Genomic DNA, 23121 nt, shown 5'->3' on the forward strand with positions numbered 1-23121 from the left:
GGGTATGCAGTTTGCATAGCTTTGCAGTTTCACTAGGAGTTTAATAAGACACACCTGAGCTTGTTACCTGTACACTGGGGCTGATCAAGCTCCTAGTAAAACCTGCAATGGGTGAAACTCCAATGCAATAGGAGTCTTATTTCCATAACTTTACCGGTTCTGTATTAAAAAGAATACTGGAAGCTTGGTACCTTTACGCAGTGCATTGAAGATGTGATTTGGCCGCTTATGTTTTCACAGTGTACCTGTTGCTGTGTGTGCAGCTGGTCAGATGCGTCCCCCGGTTAGGTAGTTACCGGGACTGCGGCTTGAGTGTGTTAATTAACCATTGCTGTCCACCGAACCGGAAGACCGGGTTTCCGGTTTCAAAGGTTAACACAGTCCGGAGGAGGACTCCTCGGTCGTGTGTTTGTAGAAACAGGCGTGACTCGGCGGACAGGATGTGGAAGTGCTGCTTGTGAACCTGGAAGCTCGGGGCTAGTGTCTGTAATGGAACAGGCTTGGAACGGAATCTCTAATCATGAGAACGCGAGGCGGATTAATACAATAGAACAAATAACAAGCCAAAAACAAACAAAAAAGAACCACGAAAAATAACAAAAACTAAATTTAAAAAATACTGGATATGTAATATAATGTGTTACCCGTCCCTGAAAAAAAGTATACCTATTTACAGTTGTACGTGATTTACAATGGCAAAATAACTACCACTGAATTTGCTTCAACAATTTTGTCTTTTAGCTGAAATATTTTTATTTAGATAGCAGATCTTTTAAATACAGCTGAGCAAGCGGTCCTCGCAGCCTGCGTATTAATAGGATCAGGGCGACAGGTGGCAGGTGATGGGCGCTTCAACCCGTTCGACAAGCAGACAAAGGTGTTAACTGCGAGTCCTCTGTCAGGTAGAGCAGACCCGACACCGGTTTGACAGCTGGTGCCGTGCAATGTTACCGCGCATCGCAGTCTTCAAAAATTAACCCGATTCTCACGATTATTAGGCATATACCTTACACACAATTGAAACCTCTCAGAAAAAAATTCAAGCCGCTGCTGGTACTGTTCCGTGCTCTTGGATCATTTAAATCTTATCGCTACATAATGTACCACTATATTAACTATCTATTAATCACTGCAATTTAAAATGTAAAGCGAGAATACATGCATAGACTGTGTTAAAACCAGTCCACAAAATGCATCACCACGTCGTCCCTTCGAGTGTTATCAATCTGCTGCAATTAAACACAAGTACCATGACTGAATCAGTACATAAACAAACAAACATTACGTTAAAGGTGACCTCTGTATAGCCTTGTTCAAGGTAAGCACTCCCAATCCAGGTGCTTGTTCCAATGACGTCTTTGATTATTAAAACTGATCAAATTAAATACCTCATTAGACCCTCTAGCGCTTAATCAATTCATCACCCCTGCAATGGAGTCTTCTCTAACAGCTTTTAAACACCTTAACAGACAAGCATCAAATAAATCAACCAGTGCGTATTCAAAATAACCACCCATTGAGAAAAGGTGAGTCTAAGGTAACTTATTCAGGTGTGTGCTTTTAACTGAAGCCGATGCACCCCGGGGTTTGCAGCCGTGCGACTGGTTTCTGAATGTTTAACAGAAAATACAAACGCAAGCAGTACTTTACTTACTTTGAAGGGGTCTCTCCAGTTAATAACGCGTGCAGTATCCAGCGAGTGGATCACTTCAATAGTTGCAAACAACAACGCTTTCTTCTTGGCAACACAAGGCGCCACCTATTTTCACTGGGAAAGTAAAAAGCGAGCGAGTACATACGGTCCCTCTCCGCCTCCTCCTCTCATCAATGGTGGGAGGTGCTCCGGGAGACCGGCGTGTGCCGCTTGCTGGAAATATCCAAACAAATACAACGTGTTTCATTCTCTCCTTTTAGCGGATTCCGTTCTCCCACTGATTCGTAAGCCATTTACTGGTACCATAACAACCACGCATAACCCAGCTTCAGAAGGCATGCCTGCCCCAGACTAGCGTGTTATATTAGTCATGATTCACAGTATAGTCTATTGCCTTTGGTCATACTGTCAAAAACATGCATTCCACAAACACGAAGTTACATCAAGCTTTTTATTTGTGACGTGTGTGTGTGTATGTAATTGACTTTATTTTAAAACTTGTTTCTGCCTTACAGAATTCAAAATATTAATATACTAAACAACTTTTCTGACCTCCTTCTGTTATAAACAAACCCAGTTCGGTATGTAGCACCCACGGTTGTGTTTTAGGGCTGAAATGATGAAATAACTACTTTCACAGGGTATTGAGAAGGAGTCAACTGAAATAGCAGCACTCCACTGTCTGTGACGGACGCTTCTTGCTGTGTAAATAAAAGCTGCTGCTGCTTCTCTTATAATGGCGCTCGTTGTCAGGTGAAAAGGCAGCCTCATGTCTTATCAGTCTTCCCTGATGAGGTGTTGCCTGGCTGCTGCTGAATCCTTGGTGTTTATCTTTGCAGACGCACAGAGCCAGATCTAGGGACAAGGCTTCGGTCACGGGAGCTGACTGATACGCTCGTGTGATACTGTGCATGGCCAGTTATCTTGCAGTGTCCTGGGACTGAGGGGTGAAAGGTGAGGGCAGTTGAGCATCACATTCAAGGGCAAGCAAGCTGGCTAACAAGCTTGAGCTGAATAAAAAAAAAACATGTTGAAAGCAACCAACAGTTTGTATGGCTTTATAGATCAAATGGCATGTTTGCAAGCATGTATAATTAAGAATGAGTACTTCTCCAAACCGCCTTGGAAACGCTCATGCTTTGCTGGATTGCATTGTGCTGGGTTTCTAGTTGCTCTGTTTGTGTTTGCCAGGGTACCTCTGCACAAGCCCCTGCACGCTCTGTGTAACACCACACTGCCCTCCTAAACCTTACCTGCTGTCCAAGCATACTTCATAGAAACTAATACTCCAAACATCACCTATCATTTGGAAGCCAGGATTGTGTCATCTCTGACAGTTAAACAAGTACAGCACCACCATCTGGTCCAGTGCCAGACGGACTGTGTTCTGCTTAGGCTGGGAGTGCACAGTGTACTGGGCAGTGTTGCCTGTGTTCTGCATGGTGCAGTGTTGCCTGTGTTCTGCTCAGGCTGGGAGTGCACAGTGTACTGGACAGTGTTGCTTGTGTTCTGCGTGGTGCAGTGTTGCCTGTGTTCTGCTTAGGCTGGGAGTGCACAGTGTACTGGGCAGTTTGCCTGTGTTCTGCGCGGTGCAGTGTTGCCTGTGTTCTGCTCAGGCTGGGAGTGCACAGTGTGCTGGACAGTGTTGCCTGTGTTCTGCTTGGTGCAGTGTTGCCTGTGTTCTGCTCAGGCTGGGCCTGCACAGTGTGCTGGAGGAGTTCTCTCTGTGGAGTGCTGGCTGCCAGGCCCTCTCACTTGGCCCACAGCCCCTGAGAATGTGAAAGATTACAGCGGAGGAGGAAGAGGCTCTGGTTTACTCTGGCTCTCACACTTGGAAGCCACAGCCGCACAGCTCCCGCTCTGGAATGTGACAGAATTGGAGCACAAAAGTCCTCTTTATTACCTCATACTTGCTCTTTGTGAAGTGAGAAGGCACTGCGGGGGCCCACCAGTATAACACTCTCCACACAGTCTGTGGCTCTAAGACAGATAATGTATTCCAGTGTGCCCCTCAAGTCCTGAAGATACACTACCATGCCATACCATTACATACAGCAGCATTCTTCATGAACAAGCATCCCAGGGCGCTTTACAAAAAATAGAACACACTAAAAACAGCTCTAAATTGATTGCTATTAGAAGCAAAGTAAAATATATATATATATATATATATATATATATATATATATATATATATATATATATGGAAAATGAGTTGAAGTCATTTCCCCTTGACAATTGAATTAGGTGGAGCTGATTGAACATCTCCCAGAATCTCTTTTTATCCAGGACATGTACACTGTGTACTACAGGAAGAGGGAGGAACACAGCAAACACTAACATGAATACAGCAAATCCGTTATTGTTCCAGTCCTAGATACTCCTCTCTGTGCTGGAAGGCAGGAGTGGCTCTAGATGCAAGGGTTATCTCAGTACAGGTACCGTAGCACTTGACCTATACTGCAGTTTTATCTTTGAAGTTCTTAATGCTGTTTCTAGGGAGGAGCAAACATCCATCCACTGTTTTTATTACCTAACTGAGCAGTGCTGCACTGTATGCTGTACTAATCTAAGATGACAGCCATGACAACTGTCTAAACAAACACCTTTTAATCTCTTCCTTATTGGGATCCTATATCAACATGCAAACTAAAACATTGCTCATTTGATCACTTACTTTGTAAGCACAACCTGATTTACCACAGACAACGTTGCATTACCAGCTAACCTGTCTGAATAAAAAAAACTGAAATTATTATTATTATTATTATTATTATTATTATTATTATTATTATTACTACTACTACTACGAATAATAATAATAATAATAATAATAATAATAATAATAATAATAATATTCAGACACCTGTACTTATACATAAAGTGGAGATTATGAGACAGAGGGTGGTGAGGGGAAAGAATGGGCTGCCTAGTCATGTTGCTGAAGGAGACACTTCTTCACATAGAAAGTGGTGAAGGGATGGAATGGGTTACCTAGTCATGTTGTTGAAGGAGACTCTTCTTCACACAGAGAGTGGTGAGGGGATGGAATTGGTTACCTAGTCATGTTGTTGAAGGAGACACTTCTTCACACAGAGTGTGGTGAGGGGATGGAGTGGGTTACATAGTCATGTTGTTGAAGGAGACACTTCTTCACACAGAGAGTGGTGAGGGGATGGAATGGGTTACCTAGTCATGTTGCTGAAGCAGACACTTCTTCACACAGAGAGTGGTGAGGGGATGGAATGGGTTACCTAGTCATGTTGTTGAAGGAGACACTTCTCCACAGTGGTGAGGGGATGGAATGGGTTACATAGTGTACCCATGTTGTTGATGCTGAATCATTGGACTACTAATGGACACAGTTTTGAAATCAATCAGCTGCTAGGAACCGGACCAGCATTAACGGGCCAAATGGAGGCCTCTCGTTTGTAAACTTTCTTCTTGTTACCGTATGTTCTTCATTTATTCAAGGAACAACATAAGAAACCAGGTCAAACAGACCAACAGCTACAGCAGTGCACACTGATACTGCTACTAGCCAAAACCTTTGCATTTTGAAGTTCTGGATTCATTTATTCAAATCAATTAAGGCTTTAACTCTATTACTGGAACACCCATAACGTTACACTCTGAGTTATAGGGTATTGAGATGGCTACGGAGACACCTAATCCCCTTTTAAAAGTGACACAATGTACTCAATTCAACTGAACCTACCTACAGTGTGCCAGACAAATGAGCCAAACCTGTAAAAAGAACAGCTGTAGACGTATTGCTACGACAGGCAATCTGAATGATTAGCTCTGAGTATGAAAATAAAGTGCTTTCAGCCCTGCGTCTCAGTTTACCTGCCTGCGCAAGTGAAATTACTAAATCACTTTATCTTAGTGCAGGGGCAGAAGACTTAAGGCTCTTTCTAATTAAACCACATTCATCCCATTAACATGACGAGAAAGCGTTTTCTCCATTCTTTAATTAAAATAATCCCGTTAAGGTTACAAAATGAAAAACAAAACACTTAGAGTAGAGTACAGAAGAGAACTTGAAATATGTAACTGCGTTCTTTTGTTCTAGTTTTGTAAAATGAACAGCTGTTTTACCTCTTTAAAAAAAAAAAAACAGGAGTTCATTCTGAAAATACTGTGTTTCTAACACTCCCAGATCTGCCATCCACTTCCGAAGGCTTTAGCAATGAGCAGCGGAGAAAACAGCAGACACAGAGAAGTATCAGTTTAGTTCCCATGTCCAGCACTTCAAAAGAGCTGCTCCCTTTGCATGAGAGAAGCTGAATCCAGGGCCCTTTCTGACCCCTCTGTACAAAGAAACCTGTCCGCACTTTCATGTCTGAAAAAATACAAACAGAACAAATGGTGTCCTTTTGTTTGTACTGGAAGACAATGCTCTGTACTGTACTGTGCAACCCCCCAGCTGCACAGCGGAGAAGTGCAGGATAAACAGCTGCTTGATTTAGCATTGCACAAAGAGGACTGGGGCTCTCTTAACCCTCGGGGGGGGGGGGGGGGGACAACAACAGGAATTCGGTTTGAGATTCGTTTCAGTGTCAGACCCTGGTTTTACGCTGGCTCTGGCACAATTTAAAAGATCACTAACAAACAGGAAGAGACACTGCTTCACACAATGAACACGCTACACAATGTGTAGGGAATTATATACAGTATAGCCTATAGTAGCAATTTGTAATCAAGCACCTGTGTTCTGTGTTCATGTAAATGCACAGAAAAGCAAATTAATATGCTTGTATTCACAATGACCGACAGCCATTCACCCGGAAACAACTAAAGGCACCCCTACTAAATCACATAGTGTGTATTGTGGTACAGTACCGTGACTTCTAGAAAGAAACTGTGCAGAGGGTCCTTATAATTCAGAACTGGAAAGGTTACAAATATAAAATCAAGAGTTTATCGGATTACGGCCAAATGCAATCCGAAATGTCTACAGGAGGCTGGGAGTAGACACTGTAAGGTTTGTCAAAGACTGGTGCAAAATGAAGGCAGTTGACTGTGTTCACCGTGTAGTGAGTGACAGACAGACGGATGGAACACGATCAGACCCTAATTACAGAAATGGGTAAGGGGATAGGTACAGACCCATACGTGTGTGTCAATATAATTCAAGTCATTATAATCAGCATTCGGCATAAAAGCATTCTCCTGCAAAAAATAAAAGAGTACTTTAAAGATGTTTAACATAAACCCCAGCTAAAACACCTTGAAACATCATGAATAAAACAGTACTTTAAGATGTACAAGTTTAAAAAGAGGTCTGTGTGCGTCCTGTAGGGTTTAAAAGGTCACCCCCAGCCTCAGCAAATAGCTGTTTTGCCTCTCAGTGGCAGAAACTAACCCAAACATTGGCTTTGCTGTAGCTGGTGCTTTCAGACACAGCTCCCCACACTTGCGGTCTTGCAATCGTTTCTCACGTTGTGAGATCGTGCTGCATCCTAACACCACCCCCACAGCCCTGCACTTCTCACCCCAGGCAGAGGCACAGGGTGCAGGCTGTCAAGGAGAGCCGCTGTGCCTCATGGGAACACACTGCTGCCTCACTCAGCAAACAAGAGGACACAGCGCTGCAGCTCCCAGGGGATCTCATTACAGCAGGTACATGTTTACAAACAGGACAGTGACAAGCAGGCTCTTTCTGAACCGCACTCAAAGGTGTCCAGTCCATGTACAGAGTGTTACCTGCAGCAAGCACATGGGAATGAGGCTTGTATTTACACGCTTTCATCTTGAACGAGTCTAGGAAGGGTTAAACGACTGTCTTTTAACTTGTACATGGTGTGATGTTCTGAATTACTGTCAGCGGCGGAATCGTGTTTTCTTTTCCAGTTATTGGGGGGTTTACTTTGAATTTGGTTTTTTTATGTGTTTTTTTTTTTTTTATTATTTTTTAATTACACATCTGATAATTCCTGACCTTTTGGTGAAAAAAAACAAAAACAAAAATCCCTGGTATATTAGATAAAAATGAACAGTCATCAATAAGAATGAGCTTAATATTATACATTGAGAAGCCTTGGTATGTATTTCCCTCTGTGCCATTGGTCTCCACTATAATGTTTGAATCACAGAAGTATGGAATGGTTATTCTATTATCCGAGTAAGCTCTCCACAGGTGAGGGTCATTGCTAATTTACCACTCCAAGTTTAACAAGTGAAGAGACAGCTGCTTGGGTTTGTGACGATCGCTCTTCTCCACAGTCTTAGAAAAGCAGCAATCCTCACAAACCCAAGCAGCTGTTTCTTCAATTATTTCACTTGGAGTGGTAAATTAGCTCAATCAACAGCAATGCCCCTCACCTGTGGAGAGCTTATCCAAATAATAGAATAATCATTCAGTGCAGTTCTAATAACTGAGGGGAAAGGATTGTATATACTAGTCCATGTTATACTCTGAATTACTCTAGGAGGCATAGTCAAGTGAATAAAAGACCCATTAGCCTCACTAAACAAGCTTTCATCAGCAGGTAAACAGAGTGGCAGTGACTGCCAACACTCCCCATGAACAGTTCTCATGCTAGATGGATTCTGACGACACATCAAACATGTTAAATACTTTGAAGTGGCAGGTGGCCTCCAAAATCAAATACATACAAGTGCTTTGGTAAAAATGACACTGTTATTTCCACTACGTATTTCTCTTCTTAGTCTTTGTAAAGGATGCTTGCTGTAGAGCTGATTTTATTTGGCAGTGTTGCTTCCCCAATTATTTATTGGCTGGATGTCATTTAACCCTTTAAGAAAAATGTAACTTAACATAATTGTTGCTTGCTACAAGTGTTCACCAAGCCCTTAGATCCCTTTTTTAACTCTTATTTGAGAATATTGATGATAAAACTAAATAGATGATAAAACTGGTCTAGTAAATGGACAGTAAACCTGCTCTTTTGCATGGGAACGACCACACAAAACTGGAACGTCAGGAACAAGAAACATGAACACAATACAGTATTGTGATTACACATATGTGAAACACAATGGTGTATTGGTGCAGTGCAATAGTAAAACTACATAACTAAATAACCTTGTAATCCATTATAACAGCAATAATACCCTTACTATAACAGCAATAATACCCTTACTATAACAGCAGTGATAACCTTGGTATAACAGCAACAATGCTCTTGTTATAACAGCAAAAATGCCTTTGCTATAACAGCAACAATGCCCTTGCTATAAGCAACAATGCCCTTGCTATAACAGCAATAATACCATTGTTATAACAGCAATAATACCCTTGCTATAACAGCAATAATACCCTTACTATAACAGTAATAATACCCTTACTATAACAGCAATAATGCCCTTGCTATATAAGCAATGATAACCTTGGTGGCAGCCAATGCTACATAATTGTTAACAGCCTTTCCCTTGGCCTCAGGGATGCTTAACTGCCCAAGCAGCTAACTTGTTGTAACACCCACTGTCTGTCAGTACTGCCTGAATATCAACCTGTTTCTGTGTGAGAAATAGTTTCTGTTAACAGCCACGTAACACAAAAGATGCATCCAAAAAAGCAGTGTCTGTGGTCTGCTTTCTGGAGCAGTTGAGGGCGGACTTGATTTTGCTGTACAGTCTGAGCAAGGTTCATTAGTTCCATATTTTTTCCCCCCAAATGATCTGGTTTTACAAAAACTGTAGGTTTTGGTATAGGAGCTTAACAAGCATAGCAACACAGACTTTAGTGCAGTTCCAGTTTATACTGTATTCTGAGGACCGCGACCCCAACCGAAACAAATATCAAGAGAAAATGAGAACGAGAAAGAGCAGCCCTTGTGACCTTGTGGATCAGCAGCTTCCTTTGATGTGCCTGCACTGCTCCAGCAGGAGGGATCGCTACATGCAAAACTTTTAATCCCTTTTGATTAATGCTACAAAATGAGTTGCTTTGTGTTTTCTTTACCCCTGCCTCTGTAAGGCTGCCCAAGGAAGGGCTGCTGATTACAAGGTTTTGATCCCTAAATCGGAGGGGGGTGCAGAATATCACAAAGGGTTCTCCTGCACCTCAGCCCGATTTCTCTGCTGAGCCTGTAAGCTGTTTTTATTTCTTTAATGAACTCCTCACTCGGGCCGCTCAGCGGCTGCCTTGTGCTCAGCAATGGTGGGGCTCCACTTGGAACCTCAGCCCAGGTTCTTCACCTCACGCCCCTCATACCGGCTCCTCTGGGCAAACACCACGTCAGGATGAATGGGTCACAGTCTTCACACAATGATGCCATTCAGGACAAGCTCCTGTACCCATGGGCTGAATTTACACAACCCGCTGGCAGCTTCTTCACTTGCGGGAGCAAGAGCAACTGAATCCTACTATTTCTGGTGCACTTTCTTGGCCAAAATGTAAATCTACACCTACAGTAGATTTTTTTTTCCATTACTGAATGGCTTGGGGCAGTAGTGCAACCGTACAAAAGGAAACCACTCAATTAAATAAAGAACTTTACATTTTTCACAAAAACATTCAGCTGTAGAATGGGGGCGGGTGCTGTCCATCACAAACTGCCTGCATTACATACGGTATTAATGGAATAGAAATGCTCTCCTGGAGAAACGCCAGGAATCCCCATCTGATCTGAGTCTAATGGACACTGTCTAATGAACCTTATCTATCAAGCCAACGCATTCCGTGTTTCATACACAGTTATTATTGCTCGTCTCAGGCTAAGAGACCAAATGATCTGTTCTACTGCAGAAAACACTTGCTTGTAGAATCAGTCTGGATTAGCTGGCTGTACAAACTTAAAGCCTTCTGCACACATATTCCTAAAATGCAGTGGTACCGATTTTAACAAGTAGCGATCCACCTCTGCATGCACAGTAAATATTGTTACTGTGTAAAGGTTGTCAGTAGCTCAGAGTAGGGCAGCTTCACAATTCTTCTTATACTGTAATAAGGCAGGGATGTAAATAAGACTCCCATTGCATAGCAGTTTGATCCATTTCTGGTTTTACTATGAGTCTAATAAGACACACCAGAGCTTGTTAAATATATACGGTGGCTAATCCCTGTAAGGACACGCTGTCCAATCAGCTCCCTCAACTCTGCATACTGTGCAGCTTCATTACTGTAGCAGGAAGCATAAAGAGCATTGCTGGTATACAGTGTAAATCAATCGTCAAGATTTTTAAAATGTCATTTCACAAGCACTCGCCAAACAACAATCACTAAGGTTAAGATCTGAAGTGTATTTTTTTTAAAGGGAGCTTCAAGCTAATTACAATTCATACAATTATTCCAATTCGTGGGAAAACCAGTACTCTAAATCTTAAAGGTTTACCTGCTAATCCCACTAAGGATTAGTCATTTCATTAAGACTTTTTTTTTTAATTCAGCACAAACACCAGCGTGAATTCCTATTCTTATTTATCCCACAATCCCACACATTCTTAATAACTTCTGCTGCGGAAATGCAGGCAGCGTTTAACTTGCAAACAAAAACACCAACCCGAGTAAGGAATTCACAGTGTCAGCCCGTCCTGTCCCTTATTACAGCAGGGCGCATTGCCAGCATCCTCTTGAAAACATCACATACATTTTAAATAACACCAAAAAAACATCTCTCAGCTGTCCCCAACAGTAGTAAGGGCCTTATAAAAGTTGACCACAGTATTTTTGCATGGTATTTTTTGTTGTGTTTTACCTGCTTTTCCCATGGTTTGCAATGTTTATTAATATACCATACCTCACTATTCTTTTTTTACAGTGCTTGCCTATGCTTTACCATGCTTTCCCTGTGCTTTATTACACTTTGCTGTGCTTTTGCTGTGGAAAGACTTTATAAGGAGGTACAGTATTCCTAGACCCATGTTGCTGCCAACATGGTACAGTACCACATCCCACAAGGTCTGCGTTTCTCTAAAACCACACACAGCTGCAGTTTTGCAAGCAATTAAAGCAGTCATAAATCAAGCAGAAAGATAAATAAGGAAATGGGAATGGTTTGACCCTTGTGAACCTTGACCTATATCACACAGATCTAGTGCCCCGCAGCACTCATTGGTTATCAGACCCTGCCGTTTGAGGTCAGTGTCCCTGACTGGCTTCCTGGGAAGAGAAGCACAAGACAGACCCATTCCAGTTCCCGGCTCATTTGTTCAAGTGCATTTTCATAAAATTCAGAGGTTGTTGTTTTTTTGGTTTTGTTTTGTTTTGTTTTTTTCTAATAGCGCTGGGGAGAAAATTGGGTTTTCATGTTTGAATATTCTTATCCTATTTATGTTAACACATGCCGTTGGAAATCACGCAGGAACCTCACAGGACTCCTCGGTCGCAGTCTGATGTAGTGTAGAAATCACACTGGAACCTCACAGGACTCCTCGGCCCCAGTCTGAGGTCGTGTAGAAATCACGCTGGAACCTCACAGGACTCCTCGGTCCCAGTCTGATGTAGTGTAGGAATCACGCTGGAACCTCACGGGACTCCTCGGTCCCAGTCTGATGTAGTGTAGAAATCACGCTGTAACCTCACGGGACTCCTAGGTCCCAGTCTGAGGTTGTGTAAATCACGCTGGAACCTCACAGAACTCCTCAGTCCCAGTCTGATGTAGTGTAGAAATCATGCTGGAACCTCGCAGGACTCCTAGGTCCCAGTCTGAGGTCGTGTAGAAATCACGCTGGAACCTCACGGGACTCCTCGGTCCCAGTCTGATGTAGTGTAGAAATCATGCTGGAACCTCACAGGACTCCTCGGTCCCAGTCTGAGGTCGTGTAGAAATCACGCTGGAACCTCACAGGACTCCTCGGTCCCAGTCTGATGTAGTGTAGGAATCACACTGGAACCTCACAGGACTCCTCGGTCCCAGTCTGAGGTCGTGTAGAAATATAGGTTTTAAAAAAACAATGATTTGTCCTGTTCTCATGTATACTCAATAAAGAAATAAAGAGTTCATTCTTCAGCTCGATACAAAATAATTCAGGACTGAAAGGGTTAAATGGATACTGGAATATTTGATTTTGAATTAGAATCTGGAAAATAAAAAGTATAACTAAAGTATAACAATATTAATATGACCTTATTCACACCCATTAATATAATGCAACATGTCGCACACAGCTGTTTGCAGAGGTGGATATGCAATCAAATCCAACAGGGTTCATTGTATTGTGAATGTGAAATCCAGCTGAGAGGGTACAGTATAGTGCTAATATAAGGGAGCCCAGGGTCTCGTTATTATTCAGTAGCTGACAGTACCTTCAGCAGCTATCACCCGAGACCTTTCCCCTACATGCGTAAGTCAGGCTTGGGTGAGTTATACCATCTGCTAATGGGGGCTGCCATTTAATTATAGCAGTGTGAAGCACCTCCCTCCTCCTCTCCCTACCTTGATAAGCCAGCTGGGACTGAGAGATGAAAAAACGAAAACTGGAAAAACGCAAAATAATGACCTGGACTGGAGCGCCATCACGAGAATCACTTGATAGATAGCTCTTTCTAACAAGTATACAACCTACTGGAACAGTACTGTATAAGTCATTTAGAACTGCCTTCTCTTCACACGTATTCATAATAAACCCCCACATTTTCTTTATTACAAACGGAGAGTTATTTTAAGGTACTGTATAACTTGCCTTAAGTTATAAAACATTATACAGTTAAAAATAACATAACGGAAAAGGCAGGAATGAATCAGCGTTATTTATTAAAAACCTGTGCGTGCCACAAGCTTCCGACTAGCTTCGAAGAGAACCTCTTCTGCATAAAAACCCCCTTGTTTCTCCATGAATGTCTTACTCACTTCTGAATCGTTGAGTACTGCAGGGAGCAATTTAAAATGATTGCTGACAACTTGGGCAATACATTAAATACTTAAGGGACTCTAATTCTGTACAAATGCAGTTGCTTGTTCGTTGTGTTTTTTGCGCGTCGTTTTTCACAAAGCACACCAATGAAGATTTGAATATCCGTCCACAGGGACAGAAACACGCAGCTGCTTCTTATGCAATCACAAATAAAAGAATGAACTCTTGTCATCTTTATGGGCAGTCAGTGATGCGCCCCTCCCTCCTACCCCCACTCACCTTCCAGTCTTTGATTCTAATCGATCAAAGAGCTGCCAGTTCAGTTTACATCTGGCAGATTAGGAAGCAACTTGCTCGGGCGACTATCAGATTGCAATGCAAACCGATGTGAAGAATGTGTCTATATTAAAAGCATATCTTCACCAGTATTGCAGGTACTGCATGCTGGTTTAATCCAGGTCCACTGTCCTGTAGATTAGAACCAGTCATCTTCAAGACAGTAACAGGATCTTCTTATACACTGTATAGCAGCTTTTCTCTGTACAAAAACACTTGGGCAAAGGAAGTATTTAAAGAGGCTATCAGAACCTGATGCTCCTTTAGCCCAGAGGAAGCTGTTTCAAGTCCCGTCTCTTACAAGGATGCTATTTGCTTGAGCTGCTCCTGGTTCCTCCTCGACGGATCATTATTACTGGGAGCTGGGAGTGATTTCTGTTTCATGCTGCCAGCTCTCCACTTCACCTTGAAGCACCTATAGCGAGGGCTCCCCATTGTAATCCCTGCAACACAGCAATGTGCTCCAAGGCTGAGCAGTGATAGCGAGGGTTCAGCATTGTAATCCCTGCAACAGAGCAATGTGCTCCAAGGCTGAGCAGTGATAGCGAGGGCTCAGCATTGTAATCCCTGCAACACAGCAATGTGCTCCAAGGCTGAGCAGTGATAGCAAGGGCTCAGCATTGTAATCCCTGACACTGAGACTCAGTGGGTACACTACGCCCTGCAATGCACGCTGGCCTAATACTTGTTTAAAACACAGTATAGTTTGTTCTTGATTTGTAGTCGTGTTTGTTTCCCCTGCTGTACAAGTCAATTCAATTATTTTAAACAGAGGCATATCAAAATCCAGCAATGTGTTTCGTAAGTGGTGATGACATGATTTATAGCATGGCTACAGCGTTATTAGATCAGTTAAACAACATCCAAGCACAACCAGCTAGGCTGCACAGCTCATCGCAGCTCATCCCTCCCCAGAGCAGGAGAAAAGAGGGGAGGACTTGAACTTCCTATAGCAGCACAGCAAAGAAAAAGAGCATTATGATATGAACATTCACTGAGACCTTTTCAAATCACTGGCACGTTCTCTTTGCTAAAAGAACAAAGGGCATTTGCAGCACATTATCCAGACATGAAACAGCTTTTGATCTCATAAGAGCAACACTGTCCTTCTAGCATTTAATAATAGCCCCATTAATGCTCATGGTAAACAGTGCATGAGAAATGTAATAATAACAGCAATGGCAATCCGAGCTGCGATGTGCCGGGATCATGGTCATGATTATTCCGATAGGAGGAGGAAGCAGAGGATTGTGTTTCTGCTCCTGCACAACAATAGACGACTATCTCACTTTGCAAGCAAGCAGCCACTCCACCTTCCCAGTGCTTCCAAAGATACTGTTTAAGACAAGAACGTGATTCTTTTTGTTTTTGGTCAGATTTCTGTCAAGGGTTTCCCTGTTTAGCCTCAAAGCTTTTTGAATGGCTCCTGATGTCACAAGGTTAGAAGAGTAACGAGTTTCCTGTCTCCTTTCAGCTCTACAAAGCAGCCCACACAAGCGTTTGGTGACGTTTCATTGCTGGGTTATGTGCCAATACGATACCTTACAACCTTGTACTCAGGGAGTACTCAGAAATCCCAGGCGCTAGTGGCTCATTAGCTAGAGTCATGTGAGGGGGCGCTTTGTTATCGCTTGTGCTGCTGAAGAGTATATTCGATTGCCTGTACGGGCAGAGGCTCCTGAATGGAATGCAGAGTCTAGGTTCGGGCTCTGACAGTAGAATATTCAATGGTTGTATGCAAGTGTGCTACTGTCTTGAGTGCACAGGAAAACAATGCAGATTTGAAAGAAACATTCAGTTCCTGGTCGAACAAAATCCTGAACAGTTAGGCGCAGTTGTCAACTAGGGGAGAGTACCACACCGGTGTGGGCTGTAACTAGGTCAACAGGCTAAATACAGTGACCATTAGTCAAGCCGGCCAGCCCTAATTGCTTTTAGCTGATGGACAGTAAATCCAGCAGCCTGCAGAGCAATCCGATGCACTAAGCCCTTTGTGCTTGCCAGTTAAATAAAGTAAAATAACGCTATTTTTGTAGTATGCCCCCTTTCACACATTTTAAAAGAACGATACGATAATCACCCATCGTGCTTGTGATCTGCATCCATTCTTCAAGGAAGGGAGTTTGTACTCTCAATATACAGAACACAAAATAATAGCGAGCGTCGAACAGGATCAGTCCGTACCCCTCATGTTGGGACGTCACTCACAAAGGATCTTTCTCGGAAAATGTTTGTGGTACGTGACTCTAATTCTAAATTGAAACATGAATTATAAAAATAACATACCAAGCAAACACAATCACTACACATTCATGGGGGATAGATTTAAATTAATAAAGAACAAAACACTTTTTTAAGCCTCTGCATTTGCTCGCTACTGTAGATCTAGCATCTGAGAGCTGTGTCCTGCTTCAGAGTGTACTGTGGATTACAGTCCCTCTGCTGAGCAGCCAGTAAGAGACGTCACTCTCAATTACTGTCTCCACAGGGCTCCTGCTCAAACCTTCTGCTTTCCATCCTCCAGCCTTCTGTTCTGCACCCTTACTACCGCAGAGAAGTTACACAGAAAAAAAGGGATTTGCAAAGGAGCCTGTGCCATAAATAAACTGCAGAGCAAACCCAAACCAAATACCAGCTTGCAGTGCGTTCTGCTCATGCTCCAGCTTAAATCCCGACAGGTATTACTGCAACCAAAAATAACATTAACACGCCTGCAGATAGAGTTAAAGAATTAGGTTTTGCAAAGCAAGGGAGTTTCATTTCAGTCCCCATGGGAGCTAATGTATTGTGACAAACTGAGGTCCACAATTCGGTTCTTAATCAAGAAGAGCTGAGCAGGGCTTGAGACTTCCAACCTGCACAAACCGGGATCAAAACTACTAACTATCAATGCAACCTCACTGCCTCGGCTACTGCACGTTACTTCAGTCAGCCACACTCCAGCACTTTCAATTTAACAACAGCATTGACATGTCTGTGAAAGCATGCGGCTGAACAGTAGAGTTACTCACCGTCCACGTGACTGTGGGGCATGTCGCCAGGGTGAAGGTAAGTTTCTCCGTCAGTACGTTGAATGTTACTTGCAGCATGGCTTCGGGTTTGGGGCACCTAGCAGCCCTCCACATCAAAGCAGGTTGAAGGGCTGGTCTACAGACACTGACACATAGCGAGCACTGTCCCCATCCGTCCCTTCCCCTTGAGACAGGACGCTCTGATTCTGCACATGCTGGCTAAGCACACCTGCGACTGAACGGGAAAGCAGGACGGAGCACGAGACCCAGCAGCACCACATCTCTCCCGGTCCTCCCATCACAGCGAGCTGCTCTGCTGACAGGACTAATCAGATTAGCAGGTTTGACCAGTCTGTGGTGGGACTCACATTCTAAAGAGGCTGTCTGTCACAGGCTCAGGGAATCTGCTGCACTCTGAACACAGTTTAGAAGTTTGCTTTTTTTGTTTAGTTTTTTTGTTTAGATGATAAAGCAGCGGGGGGCAGGGAATTCTTGTATTCAGTCTTTAACACAATGCATGTTTTAGTCCCGCCCTAACCTCTCTGTCTTGTGAAATTGGGTAGAAACAGGGGTAGAAACAGGGGCTGTTATACTGCAAACAGGATCAGAGGGCAATTCTACTCTGGTTTGCTATACCCTGAGTTGTGATGCCATTTTGCTATTCTATAAAGCATGTCAGTAACTGAAGCAAACACTTTCAATTCTCACTGCAGTCGCTGTGGGAGGAAGTCTGTATGCAGTAATATACCTGTGTTTGAAATTCCTGTATCTTAAACCACGTTTGAAAATCGTGAAATACTGGACGTATAACAAGAGTGAAACTGTCATTATTATTATTATTATTATTATTATTATTATTATTATTATTATTATTTATTTCTTAGCAGACACCCTTATCCAGGGCGACTTACAATTGTTACAAGATATCACATTATTTTTACATACAATTACCCATTTATACAGTTGTGTTTTTACTGGAGCAATCTAGGTAAAGTACCTTGCTCAAGGGTACAGCAGCAGTATCCTCCACCTGGGATTGAACCCACGACCCTCCGGTCAAGAGTCCAAAGCCCTAACCACTACTCCACACTTCTGCCCTGTCATACATTAGGAAACCTGCACTAAACAAATACTAAAACAGCCAGCTCAGCAGACAACTGATATATTATTCAAGAAAAGGTTCAAAGCATTTCAGAATAGTTTCTTGGGGTTGCTCATGTTTTCACAGGTGTCTAGCTAATGCTGCACCAGAGCCAGTGCTTAAACCTGTTGAAAAGCAACAGCTTCTCCAGTACTGGCAGCCCATGCAAGCTGCTCCCTCTAGTGGTTGACTGTGTGCAGTGTCATGTCAGAATGAAACCAATGGGTTACGGTACATGCTGTACTTGCATGTAACCAAGAATAAGCCTCATTTCCATACAGCTGCACACAAACGCTACTGTGCATCACTGAGCGGGCTAGAACATGACAAATACTGCATCGGGTATCCATTCAGGTGAGTTCAAGCGTATATCTAGCAGCCTAGTGTTAAAGAAATCACATTGAAAAGGCACCTACTGTACCATTCCCCTCGAGGTCTGATATAAGTTCTGCTGTCAGCGTCGGAAACTATGAGAAAACTCATTTTAACCAGCGCCGAGGCACAAAAAATAGATCAATTCTGGCACAATTTGATGTTCAATGCTTAAAAAATGTATACCAGGATATGAAAAAACATATCTAGGATAGTAGGGTACTTTTTTTTATGGGGGTACATGGGTTTTAGTGAACTCTCCCACTTTCGTACTGCAGTATTGTTTAGTGCTCAGTGTGCATGGCTGGCCTACACACACACACACACACATACACACACAGGCCCCTTGCTGTGGTTCATTGGGCCTGTCCTTGTTCATCTCCACTTCTTGTGATGTCCTGAGGTAAAAACCGCATTACCCCTGAATAGCTAACCCATCAGCTGTGAAGCTGGCTGTTAACAGCTGCTTATGAAAAGTAGGCCGGCCCTGAGCTTTGTTCCTATGGCGACAACAGCAATCAACTCTCCAGGTAATGCAGGAGCAACGCTTCCTGTACAGACACAAGCAGGAATGGATCCTGTATATTTATCACATGATATAGGGAGCACTGCTTCCTGTACGGACACAAGCAGGAATGGATCCTGTATATTTATCACATGATATAGGGAGCACTGCTTCCTGTACGGACACAAGCAGGAATGGATCCTGTATATTTATCACATGATATAGGGAGCACTGCTTCCTGTACGGACACAAGCAGGAATGGATCCTGTATATTTATCACATGATATAGGGAGCACTGCTTCCTGTACAGACACAAGCAGGAATGGATCCTGTATATTTATCACATGATATAGGGAGCACTGCTTCCTGTACGGACACAAGCAGGAATGGATCCTGTATATTTATCACATGATATAGGGAGCACTGCTTCCTGTACAGACACAAGCAGGAATGGATCCTATATATTTATCACATGATATAGGGAGCACTGCTTCCTGTACGGACACAAGCAGGAATGGATCCTGTATATTTATCACATGATATAGGGAGCACTGCTTCCTGTACGGACACAAGCAGGAATGGATCCTGTATATTTATCACATGATATAGGGAGCACTGCTTCCTGTACAGACACAAGCAGGAATGGATCCTGTATATTTATCACATGATATAGGGAGCACTGCTTCCTGTACGGACACAAGCAGGAATGGATCCTGTATATTTATCACATGATATAGGGAGCACTGCTTCCTGTACGGACACAAGCAGGAATGGATCCTGTATATTTATCACATGATATAGGGAGCACTGCTTCCTGTACAGACACAAGCAGGAATGGATCCTGTATATTTATCACATGATATAGGGAGCACTGCTTCCTGTACAGACACAAGCAGGAATGGATCCTGTATATTTATCACATGATATAGGGAGCACTGCTTCCTATACGGACACAAGCAGGAATGGATCCTGTATATTTATCACATGATATAGGGAGCACTGCTTCCTGTACGGACACAAGCAGGAATGGATCCTGTATATTTATCACATGATATAGGGGGCACCGCTTCCTGTACAGACACAAGCAGGAATGGATCCTGTATATTTATCACATGATATAGGGAGCACTGCTTCCTGTACAGACACAAGCAGGAATGGATCCTGTATATTTATCACATGATATAGGGAGCACCGCTTCCTGTACAGACACAAGCAGGAATGGATCCTGTATATTTATCACATGATATAGGGAGCACTGCTTCCTGTACAGACACAAGCAGGAATGGATCCTGTATATTTATCACATGATATAGGGAGCACTGCTTCCTATACGGACACAAGCAGGAATGGATCCTGTATATTTATCACATGATATAGGGAGCACTGCTTCCTGTACAGACACAAGCAGGAATGGATCCTGTATATTTATCACATGATATAGGGAGCACTGCTTCCTGTACAGACACAAGCAGGAATGGATCCTGTATATTTATCACATGATATAGGGAGCACTGCTTCCTGTACAAACACAAGCAGGAATGGATCCTGTATATTTATCACATGATATAGGGAGCACTGCTTCCTGTACAGACACAAGCAGGAATGGATCCTGTATATTTATCACATGATATAGGGAGCACTGCTTCCTGTACAGACACAAGCAGGAATGGATCCTGTATATTTATCACATGATATAGGGAGCACTGCTTCCTGTACAGACACAAGCAGGAATGGATCCTGTATATTTATCACATGATATAGGGAGCACTGCTTCCTGTACGGACACAAGCAGGAATGGATCCTGTATATTTATCACATGATATAGGGAGCACTGCTTCCTGTACAGACACAAGCAGGAATGGATCCTGTATATTTATCACATGATATAGGGAGCACTGCTTCCTGTACAGACACAAGCAGGAATGGATCCTGTATATTTATCACATGATATAGGGAGCACTGTTTTTGTCACATAATGCAGTAAGAGGTGCACACGGCAACCATGAAAACAGCCAAACAAGCTCCTCGTGTACAACACTGCAACAAATTATGGCAACAACGAATTGTTTGCAGCAAGACTAGGGCTGGGGACTGTAGTGCACATGTCTCCTCACTCAGAGCCCTTACTTGCTCAATATCTTGGTGTTCTTGAGAAAATGAGAAAGTAGTCTGAGTGAAATGATCTGGCAACAAACTCCTCATCCCAGTGGCGCTGCTTTCCTAGACATTTCGGGGGACCATTCTCCTCGTGAGAGGTCTTGCTCATTCAAATATTCAACATATTTTGAAATGAGACGATTATCTTTTCAGGGTAACCAAGATATTTAGCAAGTAAGGGCTCTGAGTGAGGAAACATCAGCAATACAATCCCCAGTCCTTGCTATAAATCATTTGGTGTTTGTGCCGGTACTGTGTAATTATTTTAAATATCTGGATTGTCATTCTCCGATTCCAAACGGCAGATAAAGGAATTCCTACCACTTACCACTGAACTTTCTTCGGTGGTCTGATCCTGATGGTATTGTTAATCTCACATACGTAATGCGTTCTCATAATAAAACAAGTCTATCAGAGTAGCACTAGAAAGACCAGACTCCTTATCAAAGAGTCAAAGACTCTGTGACTGCTTCTCTCTGCAATGCTTCATCACAGTGCCCTTTCTTTTAGACACACTGGCCTGTAACAAGCCAGCAGACACTGGGAGACTCTGTATAATAGGTTCTTGGCAGGGCTTGCTGTTACTTCAGGGTCATCGGGCCCCAGCAGGCCACTGGTCCCCCAGATTCTGTGGAGGACAATCCCCTTTCTGTGAGAGACTGACTTTTCAAAAGCTGCCCCGTCTATACACACGGGTTCAAATTTGCAAAAGTTTACCACAGTATTTCTGCATGCGTTTCCCTTGGATATACACTGCATTTCCCATAGTTTACTCTGGTTCGCCATGTTTTTTAATATGCTTTACCATGCCTCTCTGGTCTTTACCATTCTTACCTATGCTTTAGCATGCTTTCATTGTGCTTCATTACACTTTGCTCAGGGAAACTTTTATAAGGGTGCACAGGGCCAGCGACATGAAGCGCAGCCAGGACACCTCTGTAATCACATAGTGTACATACATGCAGACATAGTGCTTGGGAGACGAGTCTGTTAAAATGTTACGAGAAGCATGGTCCATGTACTGCAGTGAAGCTGAGTTACCTCACAACAGATAGCACTGCATATTATGACAGGTATTTACACAATAGAAGGCAAGGTGCCAGCTACAGTAAAGGCTTACAAGCACACAAACCCAAGTGGGGTGCTAATCACAGGCCATGGTGTCAAAGTCCAAGGTTTAGCAGCTTCATATGCATGTATTTTATTCACCTTGCCTGTTCATGACGTTACCAATCCTTCTGAGTTCTGAGGCGTCCTCGTAATACCGTATTATTAGGACTATAAGCTCATGCGCCAATGTCAGAGGGTGAGCTCATGTGCAAGAGTGAGAGTTGAAGCAGATCACAAAACCAACACTCAGGTATGAGCATAGCAACATGCAAAACCATGCGCTGACTAATGCAAGTGCAACTGCACATTTGTGAACAAAAAAAAACTGTTCTAATTGGGAAAAATGTACATGCTTATATCAGATAATACGGTATCGCTATTAGACCAGACGGTCATCCCATCATGTGATTTCGGGAAGTACTCAAAAGGAGTTGGCAGCTAGTTCTACAGTCACAGATAATGCCAGATGGATTCTGATAACAGAGAAAAATGATTCAAACTCAGCAACAGAACTCAAGATATTGCATGCAAAAAACATGTATTAAAGGGATGTATTAAAGGGATTTTTTTTTTTTTTTTTTAAATAATTGAATTTCACAGACTGTGACTTACCAAGTTCGGAGCACTGGCGGACCGCATGGAAAACCTCTGTAAAATAATAGATAAATTTATTAGAACACAGAACAGCAAACATTTATAAAGAAAGCCTGTGAAACTGCATTGCAGATAATCCAAGTTAAGAATGCTTTTCAAGCATGGCTTTCCTTGTGGAAACATTCTGCAATTACAGTACCCTTTTGACTAGGCACCCCACAGCATTATGCAGTTAACGCCACAGAGGGGCTCAATGTGGTTTGGCAAGAGGGTGAAGTATTTTCTTTTTTATAGGTGACCAATTTGATTCAATTTTAACAACGTTAGTCACATACCCTATCTGTGAGTTCATTAAGTGGGGCTGACAGAGATGCAGTTAAATTTGGTTTGCTATTTTTCCACTACTCTAATAGGCAGTGTCCTCAAGCATGGAGGACATGTCTGTTTTAGGCCGAAGGGTTTAGATGGCTTCCTGTTT

The 23121-nt window shown here is 42.8% G+C and overlaps 1 protein-coding gene across 4 annotated transcripts in view; it reads right to left on the reverse strand.

Annotated features, from left to right (window-relative positions):
* The window catches only part of LOC117407289 (spermatogenesis-associated protein 13-like), a 74109-nt gene that overhangs the window by 39111 nt on the left and 11877 nt on the right, over positions 1–23121 (reverse strand). Inside the window, exon 2 of one of the 4 annotated variants that reach the window (XM_059027983.1) lies at positions 22662–22697. In XM_059027983.1, the coding sequence (XP_058883966.1) occupies positions 22662–22697 (36 nt within the window). Of the gene's footprint in view, positions 1–1654; positions 1863–16764; positions 17349–22661; positions 22698–23121 lie in introns of those variants that run through there. The other 3 variants (XM_059027982.1, XM_059027986.1, XM_059027984.1) reach the window with 3 other exon arrangements.

This window comes from Acipenser ruthenus, chromosome 8, assembly GCF_902713425.1.
Source record: "Acipenser ruthenus chromosome 8, fAciRut3.2 maternal haplotype, whole genome shotgun sequence".
Classification (NCBI taxonomy): Eukaryota; Metazoa; Chordata; class Actinopteri; order Acipenseriformes; family Acipenseridae; genus Acipenser; species Acipenser ruthenus.